Genomic DNA, 19,361 nt, shown 5'->3' with positions numbered 1-19,361 from the left:
GCACGTTTCCTCTTCTCTCATGCCCTAGTACTCTCGTTTATGGATTTATTCATAGGTGTGACTGAGAAAATTTTTGCAACCAAGTGTGAAACCGTTTATATGCTTTGCAAAATCCATCAGAGTGGCATCCAATAGAAAGAACAGGCTTACATGATTTGGCTATATCGTTCTAATTTTGTCATGTAGACATTTAGAGATCAAGTAAGGAAGAGATGAGGGGCAGATTTAAATTTAAATTCAGTGGGCACAGATAATGATAAGCAGGGGGTAGGTGCCTCTGATTTTTAAATAATATCTACCTAAAAGACGAAGTTAAATATGTGTTGGTCTGAGAAAACAGTGACATTAGGAATGGTATTAAAGTTGGTAACTGGAGCAACTAGTGCCAGGTATTGTTATTTTATCAATTTAGGGATTTGGTGACATACCCAAGAACTAGTTAAATTTCCTCTCGTAGCAGCACTTTGAGATAGTTTTACTAAAATATTGTCTTTCTAAACATCAGAGAGAGAAATGAAGGAGAGAGTAAGAAAAGGAGAAAAACTGGGTTTGTTCTTATGTTGATAATCTTCCCTAAAATACAGTGTAGCTTTATAAACAAAGGTCAGCAAGAGAGAAAGACAAGAAACTCAAGTTAGGAATCTTTGTGAGGACTGGTGTGGTACAGGCCTGGTTCTGTTCCTTGGGAACAGTCGTCTACTTCAGCTGTCATCTTCTTCTCGTCTTGTTGCTTGGATTTTGGTCAATTGGAGTTTGGTTTCATTGATGGACTGGGAAGCCCATTCAGCAACAGGGTCTGGGACCTTTTTCAAATGAGAAATGGAAATCCATGACTACACATCTAATAATTTAGCAGCAGGTGGATTGGTCAGAAGTACCTGATAAGGCACTCTTCAGCTATGATGAAGGTCTTTGAGTTGGAGTCTTTTCTGGCACATAAAATCCCAGAAGGCACTGTAGAAGGAACCTTTAACAAGGTTATTGTTATGTTAATAGGGTGTTGATAAGCTCCTTACGGTAATGTAGGAGATCTCCTTTGATAAGTCCTTCATCTAGGTGGAGCGGATGACCTGTGATAATCTCAAAAGGGGAAAGTTTATGTTTTCCAGTGTGGGTAGAAGGAAGGTTAAGGAAGACCTTAGGGCATGGCAGACTAAATGCCATGCAAATTTTTGCCAATGGCATCTTTATTATTCCATTGGTTTTTCTACTAGTCCAGAGGATTGAGGATGGTAAGCATGGCGGAAATGCTGATAGGCTAATTGTTACAAACAATTGTTTTGAACAATCTGTCCTATAAAATGAGTTCCTTAATTACTACGAAGTTCTTGAGGGACTCCTCCAAGATGGAATAATTTTTTCTAATAGAGGTTTAGCTACTGCCAGGGCTATGGCTTAATGGCAAGGGAAAGCCTCAACTTGACGTGAAAACATACAGATCATGACCAGCACATATTTATAACACTGTGAGAGGGGAAGTTGGATAAGTTCTAATTGCCATACCTCAAAAGGACCTCTTGGTAATGGAAAGTGGCTCAGAGAGGCATGCAGCAGTTTCCCAGAGTTATATTGTAGACAGATTTTGCACATTCTGCTATGTCTAGTGGGCAAGAGTGAGTGAGGGATCCCGATAATATTGTTTTCCCCATTGGATCATTTTCTCAGTGTTCTAAGGAGTTAAATCATGGATGAAGGTCAAAATCTCCTTCTTCTGGAGACCATTGAGGCAGACAGGGCAGTTATTAGGACATATGCATAGCGTTGAGAAGAATCAAAAGAACAACTTTGTTTAATCCACTTCCCCCTTCATCCTCTGGAGAAATGGCCTGAGATTTAGCTGGTCTCTGGTATAGGTGAGAAACCAGAGGTAAGACAGTGATTAGTTTTAATAAGTAGGGTTGTCATTATCTCCTGTAAAGTGGCCAATTTGTCAGCAGTATTGGTGGTTTCATTTCCTTGTGCCTCTACATTTTGGGAGGAATAATGTCCCTGAACATTAATAACTGCTAAGGCTCAGGGAGTCAGTATGGCATCTAGGAGTGCCGGGACTTAGTCTTTGTTTTTAATTTTCTATCCAGATGAGGTAAGGAAACCTCATTTCCAGAGCATAGCAAAGGCATGGGTTACTCGAAAGGCATATCTGCTATCAGTATAAATATCGGCAGTTTTATCTTTGGGTAATAAACATGCCTTAGTAAGAGCATGTAGTTTTGCCTGTTGGGCAGATTTGGTATCAGGTAGAGTGCCAGATTCTATGATTTCATTAAGGGAGATAATAGCATACCCAGTTTGATAATTGCCATTGGGTCCCTTAAATGGGATCCACCAGTGAGCCATCTGTAGTTTGCATTGTGAAATGGGGTATCATGGGAGACGAGGCTGGTCCATCATTGTAATACAGTTGTGGGAGATGTTATCATCTGGAAGAGGAAGTAGAGTAGCAGGAGTAAGTTGCATGGATGATAGTGAGGTGAAGACAGAAAAAAGACTTCATATTTGGTTAGATGATCTACAGAAAAATGCTGAATATGATGGGAATTAAGGAGAGTTTCAACAGTGTGGAACGTAGTTAAAGGAGATCCCATAGCTATCTTCTTAGTAGCCTTGTAAGGGGGGTAAACAGCAGCAACGGCCTTAAGGCAAGGGGGAAGTCGTAATGTGACTGGATCTAATTGCTGACTGGAATATCCTATAGGCCTGTTCTGCCCTCCCCCATGAAGTTGAGTAAGAACCCACTAGAGCAGGGGTCCCCACCCTCCAGGACGTGGACAGGTACAGGTCCATGGCCTGTTAGGAACAGGACTGCATAGCAGGAAGTGAGCAGCAGGTGAGCAAGAAGCTTCATCTGTATTTACAGCTTCTCCCCAGCGCTAGCATTACCACCTCAGCTCCACCTCAGATCGTCAGGTGTTAGATTCTCATAGGAGCATCGGTCCCTGGTGCCAAAAAGGTTGGAGACCGCTGCTGAGTGAAGAGGTCAAAAGGGGGGTTATAATTTGGGGGCTCTGAGGTTAGAGCTAAGATAAGCTGGGTTTTTATTCTTTAAAAAGATTGTTGGGCATCAGAGGTCCATTGTAGAAGATCAGGAGAGGAATTCTTAAGTAGTTCATAAAATGGTTGGGACGTTAAGGAAAAATTAAGAAGCCAATTCCAACAATAACTTGCAGGTCCTGAGAACCCCCTGAAATTGTCTTTTTTGTTTGAAGGAGGGAGTTTAAAATTCTGTGTAGGTATGCATGATCAAGATTTAATCCTTCTGGAGTTAGGAGCTATCCTAAGAAGTTAACGGAGATTTGACAAAAGTGGAGTTTCTTTTTAGAATCACTGAGTCTTTTGGAAGCATGAAGTAAATGGAGGCCGTTGGTGAGGCAATCCTATTTAAGCAAACATAAGAGTAAACCATCAATGTATTGGAGTAAAGTGAACCTGCATCCGAAGGAAATGGTGGATAGGTCAACCTTAAGGATTTGAGAGAAAGAAGTGGGGTTTTCTGTGTATCCTTGAGGAAGAACAGTCCAAGTGGACTGTTGGCCTTTTCATGTAAAGGTAGAAAGATACTGGTTGTCTGAGCCTACTAAAAAATGCACCGTGGAGGTCTGTTGCCGAAAAGTATCAACTTTCAGAGGAAACTTTAGAAAGTAGGGTGTGGGGGTTGGGAACCACAGGATGTCAAGGAATGACTATATTATTTATGGCTCTGAGGTGGTCAACAAATCGCCGTCATCTTCTGTTGGGTTTGCAGACTGGTGAGATGAGAGTACTACAAGGGCTGGTCCTGGGAATGATTTTATTTTATTTTTTTTAATATATAAAGTCATCTATTATAGGTTGTATTCTAGCAAAGGCCTCAAAGTCTAGGGGGTATTGTTTAATATTGGGGAAGGGTTTATTGGGGCCTATCTGTGTTTTAATTGGGGATACTGAATGGATATGGCCCATGTCAGTGTTGGACTGTGCTTAAAGGCTCTGCAGCCCTGGGAGAACAAGATGTATATTGCTGATGAAGCTAGCTGAATAAATGTGGATTTAGGTGAGAGCCATCTCAGAGATAGGATACTCTGGTGAGAATAATTCAAACATCACTTCTCCCTTTCGAGAAAAGGAATTATGGATTTGGTAGGTTTCTTAAAAAATCTCTTCCCAGGAGATGTATGAGAGCTGATAGAACAAGTAAGAAATGATGATTACCAGTAAGAGGTCTCAAATGAAAAGGAATGGGTATAGATTTCGGGACTGTCATAGGTTGGTTGGCTACCCCAACCATTTGGATAAATTCAGAGGTCTGAGCAGGGGACACTGAAAGCATGTTGGAGTTGAAGACAGACAAGGTGGCTATAGTGTCAATTAGAGCTCTAACTACTTCATCCTCAATTTTTATATCTAATTCCCCTAATTGTGTGTGTGTGTGTGTGTGTGTGTGTGTGTGTGTGTGTGTTTTAAGTAGAGGAAATGTTCCCAGAGCATTCCTAGCCCTGCTCAGACAAAGAGGGTTGGGAATGGTTATCAGGGTTTAGTTGCAGTTATCATATGTTTTTGAGACAGTCCCTTTAAAAATTTCCAGGGCATTTACAGAAAAAGCAAATTTTCTGATGTTGATTTTGGGGCTGGTATTCTAGGGCATTTCTTTTTAATTGTTGGAGTTGGACTATCATAAGCTTAGAGGTCTCTTCCCTGATAATCTAGGGCTCATGTAGCCCTAGGTTTCCTGTCTTTCTCTAAAGTCTTAGATAGCTGGTTAGCCAAACAGGCTATCTCATGGGGTCATCTTTCAGCCCAGTGAAGGTCATTTTGTTTTATTAAGGGCTTCAGAAAGACCAGCCACAAATATGAAATTGAATAGATTGAGAGTTTCATCATTTAAATTTTTTATTCCCAAATTTTTTGGAGGGTCTGTTTGAATCTGTCAAAATAGTCAAGAATAGGTTCATCTTTTTTTCTGTATACAATGGCGTATGGCTTTCCAATAGACTTGGCGAGGAAAAATTTAGGGAATAACTCTTAATAACTTAGCGGCCTGTTGTTATGCCTTCTCAGAGCCCTGCAAACCAGTTCATTTGAAATCCTCCAGAGGTTCATTTCAATTGGCAGCCAACATCCATTCCTGGGCTAAACATTTCCTACAAGCATGTGAATAAGTTGATAAAGATAAAAAATCTGGGCTTATAGGCATTGATAATTAGGTTGAAATGCCATTCAAATTCAAGAGAATTAATCATAGGATCAGAGAAGTCCTTTACTAGGGCCAAAAGTTTGGAATTAGTCCATGAGGCCTAAGAAATCTGGTGGTCTACCATCAACTGATTCAACCTTAAAAAGAGCTATTAAGGAAGGGGAAAGGAAGTCTGGTGCATTAAGAGAAGCAGGAAATAACAGGAGGGAGAAAAAAGGAAGTTCGGAAAGAGCAGAAAAGGGAGGAAAAAGTGGGGTGTGTGGTGGGAGTGGTAGAAGAGGTGCAGAGGGTGGTTTTTCTTGAGGTTTGTTAGTAGGTCTAGCTTCAGAATTGCATGCGTAAAATTTAGAGGAAGAATTTCCCAATGGTTCCTCTTAACTTCAAGGTGTTTATTCAATTTAGGATTATATTCTTTAATAGAGGCTATCAATAACACCTCTTGATTTTGTTTAGAGCTCTCCACTGTCTTTGGGAGGTTCTAATTGTGCATGTACATAAGCAAGTTTTGAAATTCCAGAAGAGCCCCATCTGGTCCAGCAAAGTTCAAGATCGTCCTGGGTGATATTTGTCTTAAGACCCAGCAAGTTACAACTTTCTGAGCCATAGGTCTTGTGCATAAAGAAGGAGCTTAGAACATAGGCTGTCCATTTGCATTCACTTAGTGAAGGTGTCCGTTCATCTCTTTGAAGGCACCTTAACTGTGACTCTCCCTATAAAACCTTATGGACTGGGTCAGAAAAACTGTATGGATCAAATCTGAGCCTTATGAATGAGATCCAAAGAGCTTTGTAGACCAAGTGCAAATCAAATGTTATAAAGAGTCCCTGCCCTGAAGTGAACAGAGTCTCTGAGATCTCAACCAAAAATGTGGGAAGTCTGGAATTGAGAGGCCACTTACCCAGCACTGCCAGGGAAATGACTGTGTGCAAAGGGCTCTTCTGGTACTGGGGTATTGATTCCGAGATGGCGTTAGAAGGAGAGTAAGGGTGCCACTTCAGATCCCACTGCTGCCACCAAAATGTAAACAAATCCAAAAGGCATTGGAGCAAAAAAAAAAAGGAGACACTTTATTCAGGTAAATAGTTTGCAAGTTGGGGAGACAGGCTCCAGTAAACACCCAAAGTGTGTGCTCCCCCAAGTCAAAGGGGAGACCATTCTTAATACTGAAAATTCCCACTCACTTTCCTAATTAGATCTGTTTTATGTAAATGAGGTATCTAAATTTGCACAGTTCTGATTGGTCCTACTCACGCAGTTCTGATTGGTCAGGGGAGATCTCCGTTTCTTGGCTGAAAGGCGAAACCAGGTACTCCTTTATAATAGTTGACTTTGATGGTATAAACAAGGGCAGAGTGCAAGAAACGGAGAAATTCGGAGTCTTCCTAGTATACAGAGTATATGAGAAGCTGCTGCTGCCAGCACATGAACTCTAGAGTCTTGCTATTTGTAAAATTTGGGCCCTTGGTTGACCACGGGGAGTCTATCTCGGCAGGTAAATTCTCTTTGGGGTTTACATCGAATGAATCTCTCTTCCAGGGGTGTATTAATATCTTGATAAAACTGTTTTTAAAATCTCTATAAACTCATATGGAAAAAGATGGTCACACAAAGTGAAAAAAGCTAGATGTACAACGGTGTGTATAAAAATAGATGCCTAAAGAGATTCTTTCTCTATGGATAGCCAAGTAACAGCAAACAGTGGTAGTTTGTGAGGTAGTCTGGAAGATCTGGTATGGGAGGGAATTTTTCTTTGTAGCCAAAATATAGCATGATAAGTTTTTTTCTTAACGTGTACACATATTACTTTTTAAATTTAAAAATAAACTTAAAACTAAAAAAGAAAATACATACATGCACATGCATGCTTGTCAAAAAAGAACTAAGAGGCTATTATACACAAAGAAATCATTAATGACCTACCTTTTCTTCTCTTTACTTTTTGAAATTCAATTTTTCTACAGCAAGCATGCCTTGCTCTTTGTTTGGAAAATAACAAAGAGATAATGACTCTTGTCTTGACTGCTCCTGGGGTGTTGTGATTATGTCTAAAAAATTTAAGTAAGACCTCAACCTTAGGGAGAGGACCCCAAGCACAACTTCTCACCAGAGGCTTTTCCTGCACTACTAGGAATGAAGTAAGAAACCTCCATTCGGGGTTGCAGAAACCCAGCATATCTTTTTATTGGGGGGAAGGGGTTGAAGGCTTGGGAACTACCATATTTCATCTAATTTGAGATGACATCAAATCTTAACCTCATTAACCTATTATTTTATGTTCCACTAAGAATAAAAGATAACCTTTGATTATACAATGACTCTCAGTTTCTGAGATGTTAAATCTGAAAAATGTTTATCTTGAAATCAATGACACAGAACTGTCCCTGCACATCTCTTCCTCTTAGTTGGGTAGATCACCTAAGCAATGCCATTCACCTGATGCCTTCCTTTCCTTTAAAATTTCTCCTCAAGACCTACCTTTTCCACTCTTGCTGCCACCTGCCTCATCATCTCTCACCTGGACCAATGCACTAACTTGCTAACCAGCCTGCTCATCTTACCCTCCAATCCATTATTCATACTGTAGCCTTGAGTGATCATCTCACACCCCTGCTTAAACATTTCCACTGGCTGCTTTACCCTATAGCAGGGTGAGGTCTGTTTAACTTGGCATTTGGCTTCTCATGCCTGGCCTCTGCCTGCCGTTTTAGTCTCTTGGCACTTTCTCCAAATGAAAGTACTTGCTGCTTCCCCAAAGTACCATATGTTTTTTTCAGGCCTCCAGGCCTTTGCACCAGCTGTTTTCTATGCTTGGACTACTCTTCCTCAACAGGTACTTATTGAACATGAAGTAAATGCTGGGAGCTGAGAATAGGGGGCAAGCAAGGCAGGCGCGAGCCTTCCTAGAGGCTGGTGGAAAAGACAAAAATAGAAACATATGATTATTAATTATAAGCATTCAGGGTGGGCATAAAGGTTCTTTGAAAATGTCAACCATGGCCTCAGAAAATTTAGAATTCGAATTGGGCCAGGAAAGCAGTGTGAAGCGGATTAGAATTCGGGATCTACCAATGACTACCTATGTGACTTTGGGGAACTGACAAGCAGCCTCCACCTCTGTGAAGCGGAAAAATGCCCGCCCCATAGGATTTCTGGGAAGATTTAGTATGAGATACATATAATTACGAGGTTCTGCCAGACCCAAAGGCACCTCCCCTACAGGGTGCGAGGGTCTCGCAATCGTGGGGGCAGAGGCAGGGACAGGGACGCGGGCAGGGGAAGGGGGCGACGGACGCCGAGTGAGGGAGCGCAGCGCTCCGCCCCATCTCCCCACTTTGGGGGCCAGCCCCCTTGCTCGTTCCCGCCCCCGCCCTTGAATCACTGGGGGGCGGGGCGGGGCCATGACCCATTCATGCCGGGAATCGGATCCAGATGTTCCCGCGGCGCGTGCAGCTGCATCCTTGCCTTTTTTGGCAAAAAACGTGCGGCCGCGAGCGGATCCCGGGCCGCCTCCGCTAATCCTCGGGAAGAGGGGGAAGGGGACTGAGGGTCTGGGCCCATGCTCTGCGGGATTTGAGAAGGGTTGTTACTGGAGGGGGCGATTTGTACCAAATGAGAGCGCGCATCGACACCCCTGCTCGGGCTGGGAGCCCCACCTCCCCAATCCCTCCCTTCTCCACGGGAAGAGAAAGCCCTTAGCCAGCAGGGGGGAGGCTGGTTAAACCCGAGAGGGACGGTAGCTGCAACAGGGATCCCCTTTCTCCCAAGAGATTTCCCACTCCATGGCCAGGCAGCTCCCCCCTTTGCCCTGCACGGGGGAGGTCTGGTGGAGCCTCTGTCTCTGGGTCTGTGAAGGAACCTTCCTTCCCTTTCCATCCCGAGACAAACACACAGAGGCCTGGGCTTCTTCACGCTGCTTTATTGCAGAATCTCGAAAGGGATGAGGCAATCCCACCCTGCTGCCCATCTCTGGGCAAAATGGAGCTGAAGTTAAATGATAAAACACTCGACGGGCAAAAACCTTGTACCCTAGGATCCCCTAACCAGTGAACCTCTGATTTGCTGCTCAAACAGCCCCAGCCCAGGAGTAGGATTGGGGTGGAGGGGGGTCAAGCCTGAGTATAGTTCGCTTTTGAGGACTTCTCAGGCACCCATGAGAGACCTAAAGTCTCTGCAGAGAAGTCTAGATTGAAGGAGGTGTGGATACCAGAGTCCAGGTTTGGAGGGCTGGGGTCTAGAGCCCTGATTTGGGCTTGTTCTGGGAACCCAGACTATAGGGGAGAGGGCTGAGTTCTGGAGTCCTGGCTTGGGAGGGGATTTGAATAGAGGCTCAGTAAGAGCCCAGGTTTGGGGCCCTGGGTCAGGGAGTACCAGTTTGGGGATGTTGGAGTGGGGAGGCTGAATCCTGGAGCCCAGGGAGAGCCCCAATTTGGGGAGGGGCTGGGTCCCAGAGATGGATTGGAAAAGGAGCCTTAGTCCTCGAGCCCTGGTTTGGGAGGGCCTGAGCCCAGGAGCCCTGGCTCAGGGCCCTGCTTGGCTGCAGCCCTGGCAAAGCACTTGGTCTCCATCCGGCACAAAGCCTTGACCCACCAGGGAGGTGGAGCAGCGGGCGCAGGCGAAGCAGCTGTGGTGCCAGTGGCGGTCTTCAAAGGACACGTACTTGCCTCCACCAAGTCCTGGAGGGAGGCTGGAGGTTAGCTCTGCAGACCTAGAGGGCAGTCCTGGCCCTCAGCCTCACCCAAACCCAGATTCCATTCCCTCGTCTGCACCCTACCCACTCAGTCCTTTGACCCTGGTCCCACCTGTGATCGGGCGCTTGCAGCTGCTGCACTTGGGTGCAAAGAGTTCTCCAAAACAGGCCACACAGTAGGGATCTTCATCCCGGGAGGTGAACTGCTGTCCTGCCAGAGGTGTCTGGCACCCAGTGCAGACCAGGCATTCTCGATGCCAGGGCTGGTCACGGTATGTCACACCGCCCTGTGTCAGTGTCTGTAGGAACGGCATCTGTCAGCAGGGGGAACTGGGGATTCCCACCCCACAACAGAGCCTTGCTCACCCCCGCCCATGTGTGCAGTAGGGATCAGCACCCCGACCCCACTGGTCCAGCTCCCACCTTGCTGCAACGGGCGCAGCGAGGAGCAAACTTGTTCTCATAGCAGGGCACACAGTAGTGGGCGCCCTTGTCGGGAACGAAGGAACGAGAGCCTAGTGGCTGCTCACAGCCACTGCACAGGAAGCAGTGTTCATGCCACGTTTGGCCTCCATACTCCAGCTTCCGGGACCCTGTGGGGAACAAGGGTCCCACTCAGAGGCTGTGTCCTGAGCTCCTGAGTGCCATCATCCTCTGCTACCCCGAGTCTCCACTGCTCCCATAGCCTGTGCAGGGTGGTGTCCATGCACATGCAGCAGGAGACCTACAACGTATATTGTACCTGCTAACCTCCTGCAAACATTGGACATGCTGGCTGAGCAGGTGTTAGGCCTCCCCATAAACTAGACATGAGGGTTTGGCATATGTGAAATTCCCATATGGACCAGATATGAGTATGTCAGCACACGCCAGGCCTCCATGTCACAGGCATGATGACTCAGTATACGCTAAGCCCTTATATACCAGACATGATGGTTTTAGCAGACACACAAAAACTCCACTTATGCTAGCCAGGCAAGTCTCTGCCCACACAAAGTTCTAATGTCCTGGACATGACAGGTTCAGTACGTGTTACCCCTTGTATAGCCTAATCATGCCATTCTCCACATATTCTAAATCCTCATATATATCTAATTAGGCATGCAGGTCACTCACTACACATGTTAAGCCCTCTCTTTATCTGTCTCCGCACGCTAAGCCCCAACGTACCAAGCATGACAGGCTCAGTGTACTCTTAGCTCCTTTGTGTACCAAATATGCAAGTCTTCATACATGCTAAGCCCACAGGTGTATATTGAGCCCACTGGGCTGGCACACATTAAACCCTCAGGAATGTACCAAGCTTGTCAGTCCTGTACATGATAAACTTTCATGTGTATACTTGGGCATGCCAGGTCCTGTGCATGATACGTTCCCAAGAGCATACAGGCAAGACAGATCCTGCATACACTAAATTCCTAGGAACATGCTGCATGTGCAGGTTCTTTACTATATAAACCTCTATGTATGTATCAGATAGGCATGACAGTCCCTTGCACATGCAAGAACCCTACACAGATGCCAGGCATGCCAGTCCCACATACAATGAGCCCCCAGGGACGTACCCGGCATGACGGTCTCCCCACAGGCAGAGCACTGTGAGGAGAAGGCACTGCAGTAGCAGTCATTGCAGAGCAGCTCATTGTCCTGGCAGGTGAAGGGCTCATCTGCTAGGGAGCGCTGGCAGCGGCAGCACCGGAAGCAGCCCTCGTGGAAGTGGCGGTCTTCATAGAACAGTTCCTGCCGAGAGCACGGCAGAGGCGCTGGCATCTTTGTCCCCTCCTGCCAGCCTCCACCCGCTCCCCCTGCCCTATCTGGTCTGGTCCTTACCCTTGAGTCATGCCCGATCAGCTGCTGGCACTCGGCGCACGTGTTGGCGAAGGTGTTGTCATAGCAGGGCACGCAGTAGGGGCCATTGTCCGTCTGAATATATTTGCGGCCATACAGGGACTCGCTGCATTTTGCACAGTCAAAGGTCTCGCTCATGATGACTATGAGTGAGCCCTGTTGGGGACACAAAGTACAGCAGGGTCACCCAGAGGGGCTCTGGCTTAGCCCTTCACAAGAGCCCTTGGCATTAAAAAAAAGAGCAAAAGACCGAGCATAGAAAATGCCAGGTCAGAGTAGGTGACGATGGGGAAGGGGTGCTTCTGGGAAGCCAGCTATCCTGCATGTTTATTTCAGTATTTGATGGTGGAGGTAGAAGGGGGTCAGGAAAATCAGGAAGCAGAAGTTGTTTTCTTATCTGGGCCCTGGCAGATCTGGGGGGGAGGGGGCTTTTCCTGGGTCAGTGACTCATTTCCTGCCACAGCCTGAGTTTAGCCTCCACTGTCCCTAGTGTCCCCAAAGGGGCAAGAGCATGGACAGAGAGCCACCCCACTTTATCCCATATAAACAGTACTCCCACCCTCTCCTGACTCCCAGGAAGGGACCCTTGGGGTATGAATAAAGGAACCCTTACCCAGAGGTCTGTAGTGGGGAGCTTAGGGATGGGAATGGGCTGTTCCTGCCTCCGTCCCCATCCAGGAAACAGTGGAATGTTAGAGAATGCTGGGCGGATGAATGGTGAAGGTGGAGGAGGCGATGTCATTGAGCCTTACCTCCCAGGAGAATTACCCAGCAACAAGGACTTCAGAGGCTCAGCCTAGGTTTAAGCAGGAAGGAAATCCTGCAAGCTGGATCCAGTCAAGCTTCCCCAGCTGGACCCTCTGCCCTCACCCTCTTCCACCCCCTGCTGGGTCTCTGGTCACACTAGCCTGGACCTCCTTGGCCTGCAACATCTGCAGCAGCTGTGGCAACCCAGATGGCCAGATGTCAGGTTTTGCCAGCAACAGGGGAGAGAAAAGGGAAATGAGATGCCTGGGGAAGGAGAGGGGAACTGGAGACAGAGTTTATGCAGTGTGCATGCTTGCCACCTCCTGCTGGGGGGCATCACTCCTGGCAGCATCTGGCAAAGCCCAAGATCTTTCCATCCCCTGGGTCATAATTTCCCTCCTCCTGCCTCTGGGAGGGACAACCTTGCCCTAGCTTTTCTGATTTCTAAGGGTTTGGGGCAGGGGGAATGAAGGGTGAGAGTGGGAGCCATTGAAGATTTTCTCCCCAATCAGGCCCCCTCTCGGATAGGGAGTCAGGCAAAGGGGAGCCCTGAGAGCTGTTGTTGCAGACACCCAGCCCCCCACCAAACCTCAGACACTTTCCATTTTCTCAGGAACAAAGCATGTTTGTGGGATGAGGTCATCCACACAGCTGCCTCTGGAACAGGAGTGTAGGGAGTTGGGGGGAGGCAAGGAAGTGGGGTTCCCGGTCCCTTCTGCCGCCCTTGATTCTAGTTTCTAGCCCCAGATTCAGAGCTCCCCACCTCCAACCTCCTCCACCATAAAGCCTGCTCTCCTAGGACTGAGATCCTGAGGTGGGAGGAGAGGAACCACCAGGACCTGTAGGAAGGGGGTGTTTTCACAGCTGCAGATGAACTTGGGGTGTACAAAGGAACCCACCAACCCACTCCCTCCACATTAGACCCCAGGAATGGGCACTCCCCAGGGTCTGCTGTGGCTCAAGCTGAAGGAAAAGCCCTCATTCTCTAAGCCACCCCCATCGGAAATTCTCGCCAACAAGCATTGCTCTGGCTTGGAGTTCAGAATCCAGGCGCCAGCAGATGCCCCAAGTGTGGAGGGCCTGGCTCTTCTGAAGCAATGGCTCCTGAGCTCATAGCTGCCCTTTTGTGTAATGGGAGGGCACTCAGTTCATACCCCAGGCCATGGCATGAGACTACCAGGAGCTGGGGTCTTCAGAGCAGGGACTTATGTGGTAGGGACTATGTGTAGCGTGGAGGGTTAACTGCCCTTCTTGGTCTGCTCCCTGCCACTCGGCCTGGGTTTCCTTTGGCCCAACATCTGATGGCTGCCTGAGGTGTCAGCCACTGGGCAGCAGGGAGACACACAGGTGGAGTGTGGCCATGCCTATCCTGGAGCGCCCTGGGCCTTTTCCTTCCCTCCTTGCTTGGCCTGCAGCCGCCACCTTCCCAGGCCCGAGCTAGCCCTGGGCCCGCCCCCTGGGAGGCAGTCATCACTCTGAGACAGGGGCACCCCAAATAGGGTATGGGCATGGCTTCTGTTTCCTTCCCAGAATCCCCTAGTCTGTCCAGCTGGGCTCCAGTGAGGACAGAGTGAAGGGCACTATCAAGGCCCACCTGTCTCTGCCCATTCCCCTCCTCCTCCTTTCCCTGGCAGAGCTGGGGGACTGAGGGAGCCAGTCTTGTGTTCCTTCATGGCTGGTAGGGAAGGTGCAGGAGAGGCTGCTCAGTCTGCCAGATGGCTCTAAGCCCCTGTCCCCACCCCCACACCCCTACACCTGACCAAGACACATACATCTGGCACCTCTCAGTGAACCTCCTGGAACTCAGAATGGCTGTGGCATGTGGTGGGTAGAGGCTCCAACTGTGAAATATAAACCCGGGTGATCTTGGGTAAGTCACTTACGCTTTCTGAGCCTGTTTTCCCATCTAATACTACCTCCTACCTCCTAGGGTTGTTGTCAGGCTTAAATGTGATGATACTTAGAAAGCGCCTCACAGTTAGTTAATCGGCAAATAGAGCCTATTAGTGTTTTTCTTATTAGCCACCCCCTCATACTGAGGTCAGACAACAGGTTGCTGGCCAGCCCTGGGTCAGGGAGCTGGCTTGGAATTTGACCTAGACATTCTCAGTATAGGCTCAGGGAGAACAAAGACGGAACCCCTAGTTCTATTGGGGACAACAAAGAGGCCCAGGCCATGGGGCCAGCCTGACTCCAGTGAGCATAACTCTGAGATCCTTCACACTGGTACACAGAGGTATGCACCTGCAAGCTGCTTTCCCTTTCACGAAATGCATTCGCACCCACCCCATCATCTCATCAGATCTCACAAAAGGCAGGACGGTGTGTCATCACCATTTTATAGCTGAGCAGAAGCCAGGAACAGGGTAGGAACATGCTCAGGGTCACTCAGGTATCAGAGCCCAGGAGCCCTTTCCTGTTTCTCCTTTCCTGGAAATGCTACAGTGATGGTAGAGAGGGTAGTAAGCATTTAAGAGCAGGGGACAGGAGATGCTGGGTGACATCAGTAGCACAGGAACCCGGCTCTTCTCCCAGCTGCCAGCCCTGAGACTGGAAGACACCCAAGAGCCTTCTCGAGTACCCATGCCAACAGCTCAACCCTTTTGCTCCCCTTCAGCTCCCACTGTCCAGGCCCCACAGCTGTGAGTCAGGATCAGAACAGACCCCTCCCCCAGCTCCCTGGAACTGACAGGAGACTAAAGGGGAGAAATTGAACTACTCCAACCCCCACCCTCTGCTAGCAGAAACCAACCTTGAACTCTCCATTTTCCCCTCCCCCCATGGGGCCTGGAAGTCAGAGCATTTGGGGGTGGGGGGCGGGGAGCAGGATCCAGCAGCTGCTCTGGGGACAAGAGAGGAACAGTTCATTCACCCTGGGTCCCCCAGGGCTGAAGTAGCCTGTCCAAGATCAGAGTTTAAAAATAAGTTGGGACTGTCTTGATGTATGCATGAGGGCTCTTTCTTGATCTCTCTTATTGTCTGAGGTCCCCTCCTCATGGGGGCTCAGATGGTCCAGAGTTTGTGTTTTCCCATATCGTTGCTTTCCGATCTTCCAGGCCTGAGTCTCTTAGGGTCTGTCTCGGAAGCTGTCAGTGAATCTCCATTAAATCTGTCACTCGGTGTCTAGCTCTGTGCCACTCAGCATGTGCCTATGTCTCTGCACACTTCAGCAGCCGTATGTTGTGGGTGTCTCTGTATGTCTGTGGATTTCTACCTCTGAACACCCAAGTCTGGTCTCTTAGGGCCTCTATGGGGAGGGATGTCTTGGTCCGCACTCCACTCCAATTCTCTACCTCTTAGCATCTCTGTATGCCTGAGTGTCTCTCCAGTCTCTGAATGTATCCATAGGCCTCACAGAGGCTGATGCACCAGGAGGCTAAGGCATCTTAGGCTTCTGGGAGCCTCACTTGCCCAAGACCCTCCAAGGCCCTGGGACGAGAGCTCTATGGCAGGGTCATTGTACACTTTTTCTTAAAACGCTCTACAAAATCTGGGTCTGTCCCTGTGCCTCAGGTCAGTCTCTCGGTGACTCTACGCCCAAGTCTCTGTCCCTGTTTCAGATAACTCTGCAGCCTCCTGTGTAAGCCTGTCGTTTGTGTCCGGGTCTCAGTCTGGGTCTCTCGCTCCACCTCGATTTCTGGGAGCCTCAGTTTCTCAGAACTCTCCATTTTTCTCTCCACTCTGGCTTTTCTATTTCAAACTTGGCCCCCTCCCCCGCCCAACTCTCGCGGCAGCACCCGCCCCACCCGGTGCCGGGAGCAGCGCGGAGCCAGGCTCAGCGCCCTAGGCGCCCGCGGCCGGATTCAGGCTGGGGCAGGGGGCCGGCCGCCTCCGCTCCCTTCGCGGCCCGAGGGCGGGGGCCGGGAGCTGGGATCCGAGCCGGGCTCGGCAGGGAGCTCACCTCGAAGCCCGCAGCCGGAGCAGGGCGCGGCGCTCGTCGCGGGGGGCCGGGAAGCCAGGCCCGGTCCCTCGGCGGCTCCTACCTGCGGGCCCCGCCGCGCGGGAGCCGAACGAGCAATCTGCAAGGCTGCCGGCTGCAACCGGACCGTGTGGGCGAGTGGGAGCTCGGCCCCAACCCCTCCCCGAGGAAGTGAGCACCCGGGCTCGCCCCGCCCGGACCCCGCCCCCCGGCCGCCCCTGCCCGCGGGGTGCGGACCCCGCCCCCGGCCCCTGGTCCCCGAGGCTGGGGGCCAGACCCCGCCCCCACCTCGCTTTTAGACTGGAACCTGCCCCAACCCCCGTCCTCGGGCCCAGCCTAACCTGGCTCTCCAAACCTTCCTGGGAAGCCAGGACCCCGCCCCTGTCCCCTCCCTGCAGTTTTTGCTGTCCTCTCTCCTTGCTCCCTCCAACCCCCCAGCTGCAGGCGGAGACTCCTGTATTCAGTCTCAGGCAAGGGGTACAGGATCCAGCCCACCAAGGTCCATTTGCAGACTAAGAGTCCTCCTCCCTTCTTCATGTCCCCCTGCCTCCCAGTTTACCCCCAAGGGGTCACACTCAGCTCCAATAAAAGGAGCCAGCTTTGAGGAGAGGGTAGTTTTGACTCTGCTGTCATGGCTCTGTCAGTGGGGACCTAGGTGTTCTCTGGAAACGTGGAGTGAGGAGAGGACTTCCCCCTTCTCAATAGAGCCTTGACCTTCACAGGGCTTTATTCTACAACTGTTGAGTGGCAAAAACAGAAGTAACCGCCTCCTCACCTCCAGCTGCATCCTGGAACGGAGAAGTCCTGCCTTGGTTTCCACAGTGCCCAGGAATAGTTTTGACCTTTGAGGCCCAGGGGAGATCCTAATCCTTGGTCTCATGATTTTTGGACTTTTGGGGGAGGGCTGTGAGGAGAGTGCACGGTCACACTGCAGGGGTGGTGGAGGGAAGTAGAGGGAACACCCCCTCCCTCACCTCTATGATTTCCAACCTTCTGGCTTCCTCCCTGTGCCCTGGAGGGAGGACTGGCGCCTGCCACGGACACAAGGCCCCTCTAGGTCCTTGAGGCCATTCCCCCTGGGATTCTCAGGCTTGTCACTAGAAATAAATAGCTGGGATCTGGAAGGGCGGGGGAGGAATGAGGAGGCTCTGCAGTGCTGTTTGCAAAACAAGAGACAACAAACCAACCCTAGAAATAACCTCAGCATCTAGAGTAGAGACTCAGAGGCTTTCCCATTCCCCAGGCTGGGTCAAACGAAGCTCTCAGAAGAGATTCATTCCCACCCAGGCTGGGGCTCCTGAGTATCCTCCTCTCCCATCTCTGAATCACATGCTTGCCTTCCTGGGTCCCAAGTCACCCTCAAGTTCAGCTTTCCTTTAAAATTAACTAATCGCTTGTTTATTATTTAGTTCCTGATGCTTTAAACTGTAAGTGCCTGTGAGGGCAGGGAATGGGTTCCTCCTGTTGACCACCACATTCTCAATACTTACTCCAATGTTTAGATAATAGATATCTGATGAATGAATGAATGATGGACACTGCTTCAGTTTGGATCCCCCCTTTGCCTCCCAGTTTGGATCCCAGACACTTGCTACCTCTAGTCTAGGCAGTGAGTAGCCAGCTGGGTGGGCCCTTTCTCTGGGATTTGTCTTGCTGGTATAGGAAACTCCCAGGTCTGGGGAGTGCAGGGAAGACTGCCTGGTTGGAGCAGATGGCAAAAAGGGGTCTGCTCTGGGGGAAGGGCACAGGTGAACAGCCTTCAGAAAGGGAGGGATTGTGAGTGAGTAAAGTAGATCAAAGGTAGAGTTGGGGTCTCTGGTTTTTACTCATAGCTTGAATCTGCTGCACAGCCTTAATAAGAGCCCATCTTTCCTAAGTTCTTACTTCACACCAGATCCTGTCTAAGCACTTCACATATATTGGCGCACTTGATTTCCCAACAACTTTATGAAATACATATTCTTATACCTGTTTTAAGGATGGGGAAATGAAGGCACAGAGAGAGTAAGTAACCTGCCAAGGGTGACACAGTGAATAATGGCAAGCCTAGATTCAAATCCAATCAAATGTCAAAGCTCCTCATGCCAAAAAAAAAAAAAAAAAAAAGAGCTTAACTGTTAGGCCGTTAAGTCTCTGTAGGCATTTAACCTCTTTAAGCCTCAGTCTCCTTATCTGTTGAGTGGTTGACTCCTGTCTCACAGCATTCATGTGAAGATTGGATGAGAGCACACAGTAGATACTTAATATGCGGGGCTTCGCCCTCCCCCACAACTGCCTTTCATGATCAAGTGTTAAGGTTCTGCTGCTGGACTTGGAATCTGGAGGCCAGAGAAAGTTAGGAGATTTCTGACTTGGCCCAGACTGGGGGAGAGAGACTGGTACAGGGCAAGGGCTGTTTATCATTGTTGTTTCTGATGCCTAAACTGTAAGTGCCCCTCTGGTTCTCCTCCACATGTCCAGTTCCCCAGTGGTCTCACATTTCCCTGCCTGCTCTATTTTCGTTGACCCAGGAGAACGTGCCCCAGGGAGGTCTAGGGATCAGCCATATGGACTCCCTGTTCCTGTTCCCCATCAGTCCCCCCCCGCCCCGCCCTGCCCTGGGAACAGGTGTGTCTGAGCTGGGGCTGGAAGCAGAGCCTCAGTGCTAGATGAATTGCTTTGGGTAAGTGGGATCTGGTTGTCCCTTCACCCAGCCAGTCCCCACATACCCTTCCTTATCATGTGGTAGAGGGGGCTTGCTCAGAGTCTCCCAGTTGTTCCCTCACATTGGAAGCATTTTTGAAAGGAGGCCCTGGGTGATGACTGACAGGCCTCTCATGGTTTCCTCTTGGGTGCTGAATCACTCTCTTACGCTTGTAACCAAAAGCCCTCCTTCCCCCAATGAGAAAATTTCCTTCCTTGTTTGGATGTATTGCTCACCCTTACCCTTTGGGGTGCCTAGAGCCCTGCAGGCTGACTCCAGGGTTTCTTTTCCATTCCAGTGTGCAGAG

General features: G+C 49.2%; 1 protein-coding gene across 3 annotated transcripts; it reads right to left on the bottom strand.

Moving 5' to 3' along the window:
• Window positions 1-9,070: 9,070 nt before the first annotated feature.
• On the bottom strand, window positions 9,071-16,734 carry FHL3 (four and a half LIM domains 3). Of its 3 annotated transcripts, none has more exons than XM_023523991.1 (6): window positions 16,713-16,734; window positions 11,688-11,861; window positions 11,423-11,597; window positions 10,281-10,450; window positions 9,970-10,156; window positions 9,071-9,843 (listed from the first exon to the last, which is right to left on the bottom strand). In XM_023523991.1, exons 2-6 carry the CDS (start codon window positions 11,841-11,843, stop codon window positions 9,689-9,691), a joined length of 843 nt encoding a protein of 280 aa, XP_023379759.1. In that variant the 5' UTR covers window positions 11,844-11,861; window positions 16,713-16,734; the 3' UTR covers window positions 9,071-9,688. The 3 variants fall into 3 exon arrangements, with proteins under 3 accessions (XP_023379759.1, XP_011379648.1, XP_011379647.2); XM_011381346.2 differs by lacking the exon at window positions 16,713-16,734 and adding an exon at window positions 16,354-16,526; XM_011381345.2 differs by lacking the exon at window positions 16,713-16,734 and adding an exon at window positions 12,319-15,098.
• Window positions 16,735-19,361: the final 2,627 nt, after the last annotated feature.

The sequence above is a fragment of the Pteropus vampyrus genome, unplaced genomic scaffold (assembly GCF_000151845.1).
Source record: "Pteropus vampyrus isolate Shadow unplaced genomic scaffold, Pvam_2.0 Scaffold435, whole genome shotgun sequence".
Lineage (NCBI taxonomy): Eukaryota > Metazoa > Chordata > Mammalia > Chiroptera > Pteropodidae > Pteropus > Pteropus vampyrus.
This window is presented reverse-complemented; position numbering and strand designations above follow the sequence as displayed.

Coding starts and splice junctions, on each gene's coding strand:
- FHL3 (XM_011381345.2), bottom strand. CDS start 12,447: ATGACATCGCCTCCTCCACCTTCACCATTCATCCGCCCAGCATTCTCT. Junction 10,451..11,422: donor TGGGGAGACCGTCATGCCGG/GTACGTCCCTGG, acceptor TGTTCCCCACAG/GGTCCCGGAAGCTGGAGTAT. Junction 10,157..10,280: donor GCTGCGCCCGTTGCAGCAAG/GTGGGAGCTGGA, acceptor CCGTTCCTACAG/ACACTGACACAGGGCGGTGT.